Raw genomic sequence first — 4657 nt, 5'->3', positions numbered from 1 at the left:
TGATTGCAAAACTATTGATGGGGAGCCCCAATTGCAGTGCAACATCTTCTAGAGTGATGGTGCACTGCCCATACAGCAAATGAAAGGTGTGGGTCTTCGAGCGCCACCACTCGACCAATGCAGAGATCAAGTCAAACTTCAAATCAAACATGTGGATCAATGCCGCTGATCCGAATCCAAATGCCTCCAAGTATGACATAATATGTTCATCCGAGAAATAACCCGCACCATTGACACGACCCTTCAGTACGTGGTAAGGAAGCTCACCTTGACCACATATTCAACCGTAATAGATAATGTATACCAATTACATAAAAAAAATTACGTGCAAGCTTATAAGGTGACCACTGAATAACAAATAACAATTTTATTACTCGATAAATCAATCATATTTGATGTGTAATTCGTTTCTGTGATCAAAGAAGCTATTCCGATATTTGCAGTTTCACGCAAAAAATTTAATCATCGCTTTAACAAATAGTGAAAATGAATTTTGTACCATTTTTTAATTTTTGAAGAATTACTAATACTTTTACACATTTTATCAAAATAATCTCAGTTTTTTCATTTTTATCCCAATAATAAATTTTTATTGCATAACATATATCAACATTTTTAAAATGTAGTTCTTTTATCACAATAATCCAAAAAAAATACATACCAAATTGGATCACCATAAAATTTCAAGCAAATCACTCATTTTGATATTTATTTTTGTAGCAAACGACGCATTTCAGTATTTTATTTGTACCAAACATACCATTTTAATAAATAATCTATTGAACTTATCATTTGAGTTTTTTCTTGTATTTTTGGGATAAAAAAGCCAACAAACAAATACATATTAATTACAAATAAATATTTGAAAAGATCACATTCCTGGACATAATAATCATCTTTATATTAGTTAAGTAAATAACAAAATAAAACTTTCAAAAATTTCAACACAATCAGACCATTATTAAGTACAAAAAACAAAAACTAATGCTAAAAAAGTATTTACCAAACAAATTATTGTTATTTACATTTAAAAGAACTATACACAAAATTAATATCTTTATACCTGCTCTATTTCTTGAAAACACCTTCTCTACACAATAAACCATTAACAAAAATTAAACTAATACTCTTGTTGTCGATAGTTTCATTTAAATTTAAAAAATTAAGAAAAAATTAGAAATATACCTGTCTTTCTTTCAAACACACCCTTTTACAAAATAAAAAAGACCCGAAAAACTTAACACAACCATTTATAAAATAAACAAATGAAAAACAAAAAATAAAATAAAATTCACATGCAAACCTTCTTCTTCCTTCTTCTTCTTCACGGTTCTACCAAGCAAAACTAAACTTTTCTTCTTCTTCTTTCAATACAATCACAAACGGTGGTCCATACAAGTCATATATATGCATGCATAAAAAAAACTTTGATTTGGGCTTAGGCCTTGTGACCATGCGGTCACCTCAGCAGACTGAGGGTGAGTTTGGATGGGCAGTGCGTTTACCTGCGATTAGTGTAAAAATAGCGGTGGCGGTGAGATTAGATACTGTAACCTGAGACAAAAAGTAAACTAAACGCACCGCACCGCACCCAATTGCCCATCTAAACCCATCCTGATGCTGCCTGCTGTCAAACCTCCACCAGACTGATGCTGCCTATGGGTACCCCTCTATAGCCCTCCAAGTATCGATGCCATATACGAATTCCTATAATACAATGTTAATATTTGTTATCCTTCCCTCTCCACCTTTAAAAAATAATTTTAAAAAAATCAAATAAAATGGGTATAGCTCATCTCTCCCCCTTTGTCCTTTGGTACTGTTTTAAAAATACCATGTTAATAAATAATAATATTCACATATCATTTCAGTATTTAATTTTTTTATTTGTATTATACACTTAAAAGAGCCAGATAATTCATTTAATATTGCCCTAAGCCTAACCCAAAACCAAAGGCAAGGTCATGTAAGCCGATCTCGTCTTCTCTTATATCCTTCCCCACAACCAGAGATTGATAATGGAATCATCATCACCAGATTCTTCAAATAACTCTAGAGAAATTGGACACAATTTTAAAATAACAAGGATGAGAAGTGCAGCAGCAGACGGAGAAGGCAATCGTATCATACATATTATGGAAGGAAACGAGAACCACTTAGCTTCCATGCACCGGAAAATCTCCGAGCCGCCGCGTTTGCTGACCATCAGTGCCGGAAGGCCCTCATGCTGCATCTTCAGAGTCCCAGAGAGCCTGGTTGAGGTCAACGGCCAGGCCTATCAACCTCGTATTGTCTCGATAGGGCCATATCACCATGGGAAGCCTCAGCTTAGGATGATTGAGGAGCACAAGTGGCGTTATTTGGGCTTCTTGCTCAAAAGGATAGAAGAAAAAGGCTTAGTATTGGATGACCTTTTGAAGGTTTTACAGCCCCTGGAGGCGAAAGCAAGATATTGTTATTCAGAAACTATTCAACTTGGCAGCGATGAATTTCTGGAGATAATGGTTCTTGATGGTTGCTTCATTGTTGAATTGTTTCGTAAAGTTGGAAACATAGTCTCATTTGAGCCTGACGATCCTATAATCTCCATGTTATGGATCTTACCCTTTTTTTACAGGGATTTCCTTCGATTGGAAAATCAGATTCCCTTCTTTATTCTTCAATGTCTATTCGAGTTAACAAAGATGCCTGACGAGAAATCTGGCCGGTCCTTATCCATGCTCGCTTTGGAATTCTTCAACAATGCAATGTTAAGGCCAGACGAAGTTATTGCAAAGTTTCACGATCTGAAAGGCCAGCATTTGCTCGATTTGGTCCGTGCAAGCTTCATTCCTTCCGAACAAGATCACGAACCGTCCAAGGTTTCTGCCCCGACACGGTTAATCCATCCAATTTCCAAGCTCCGCCGCGCAGGAATCAAGTTCCTTCCTCGGAAATCCGATAGCTTCTTGGTAATGAAATTCCGGCACGGCGTGATCGAAATGCCTCCAATAACCATAGACGATTTCATGAGCTCTTTTTTGCTCAACTGTGTGGCGTTCGAGCAATGCCATCAGAGCCGCATCAAGCACTTCACGGATTACGCTACGATGCTGGACTGCCTGGTGAATACCTACAAGGATGTCGAATACCTATGCGAGTGCAACATTGTGGAAAACTATTTCGGAACTGAAGGCGAAATCGCACGGTTCATCAACAATATAGGTAAAGATACTGCATTTGATATTAACAACTGTTACTTATCTGAGCTCTTTAGAGATGTTCATCAGCATTACAGGAATAGTTGGCATGTTCAGTGGGCGAGCTTCAAACATACTTACTTTGAAACACCATGGTCGTTTATATCCGCATTAGCTGCCTTGATCCTCCTTTTACTTACCATCGCACAGACCTTCTTCACAATTTACGCTGTTTATAAACCTGAAAAATAAGATGCTTTGCTCCACGTAGAAACTAGCTTTTTATAGGGAAATTACATTATATGTATTACGAAAACATATGAAATTATCTAGCAGCTTGAATGCATGATTTTCTGATTATAGACATTAATGTCAGCTTTCAATGCAAGGTTTCTCTTGATTTGGTTAATACAACTCTACGACCAGCCTTATGTGGAATTACTCTTATGATTATATATCGATGGAGATGGATATAAATATTTATCTACCACCAAATAGTTTGAAGCAATGAAACCAAATTTTTGTTCGATAAAATTTTATAGTTAATATTATTAAAATGATTTTACTTAAATATTATGGTGACTCGAAAAGGATCACACTCAAATAATAAAATAGACAAAAATAATTGTGATTATATAAAAAATTTAAGTATGCATCTATTATTTAATATTTTAAAAATAAAAACTGTTTCACACTTTTAATTTTTGCTCTTTGATAGCTATCAGCAATTCTAACGAGGTTATGGTGCGCACCTCAACGAACATTCAAAAGAGAAATGTTTTATTATTTAAAAAAACCAAACATTCAACAAGAAAAATAAATAAATAAAATAAAAGTTCCTAACAAAAAATTGTTCAACGAATATGATGAACACATGCTTAACTAATATTCAACGGTTAAAAGTTTTAGCTTAAAACCACAATTTTAATGGCAATAGCCGTTTATTAATTTAATATATAATATCTTATTGTTATATAAAATATGTATTTTATTCTTTTTACAATTAAAAGTTTATAGTTCTTTATTATTTTAATTGTTAATATAAAGGTTTTCAATTTTTATTTCATTTAATATAATAAATAAATTTACAAAACAATATATTAAGTAATCAAAATATTTAGATAAATATATAAAATAATGTACCCATATATTAGTAATTTAAATATTTTAAATTTTTATTAAAATTTCAAATATGTTATAAATTGTATTACATACAAACATTAATATAATGTTCTTAATGATTATCTTCTCATCATTGTAATTCATTTCATTGTAATCTTTGTGATTGAGTCCAACTATATATCTCACCATTGCTATGATATCCAATTTCACTATTACAATACACGATCTCACTACTAAAATAACATGTTATACCATCACCACTATTTTTAATTTTGTTGAAATTAATTTCACCGCACATTTATATGGACCCTTAGACTAAACATAGATAACATTTTCCGAAGTGAAAAAGTAAAACT

General features: G+C 33.1%; 1 protein-coding gene across 1 annotated transcript; it reads left to right on the top strand.

Moving 5' to 3' along the window:
• Nucleotides 1–1847: 1847 nt before the first annotated feature.
• LOC105766714 (UPF0481 protein At3g47200) lies at nucleotides 1848–3632 on the top strand. Its single transcript, XM_012586294.2, has one exon. The coding sequence runs from the start codon at nucleotides 2019–2021 to the stop codon at nucleotides 3429–3431; it is 1413 nt and encodes a 470-aa protein (XP_012441748.1). The 5' UTR covers nucleotides 1848–2018; the 3' UTR covers nucleotides 3432–3632.
• The last annotated feature ends 1025 nt before the right edge of the window (nucleotides 3633–4657 follow it).

The sequence above is a fragment of the Gossypium raimondii genome, chromosome 4 (genome assembly GCF_025698545.1).
Source record: "Gossypium raimondii isolate GPD5lz chromosome 4, ASM2569854v1, whole genome shotgun sequence".
Taxonomy (NCBI): Eukaryota; Viridiplantae; Streptophyta; class Magnoliopsida; order Malvales; family Malvaceae; genus Gossypium; species Gossypium raimondii.
The sequence above is the reverse complement of the archived record's forward strand: the minus strand, read 5'-3'. Positions and strand labels throughout refer to the sequence as shown.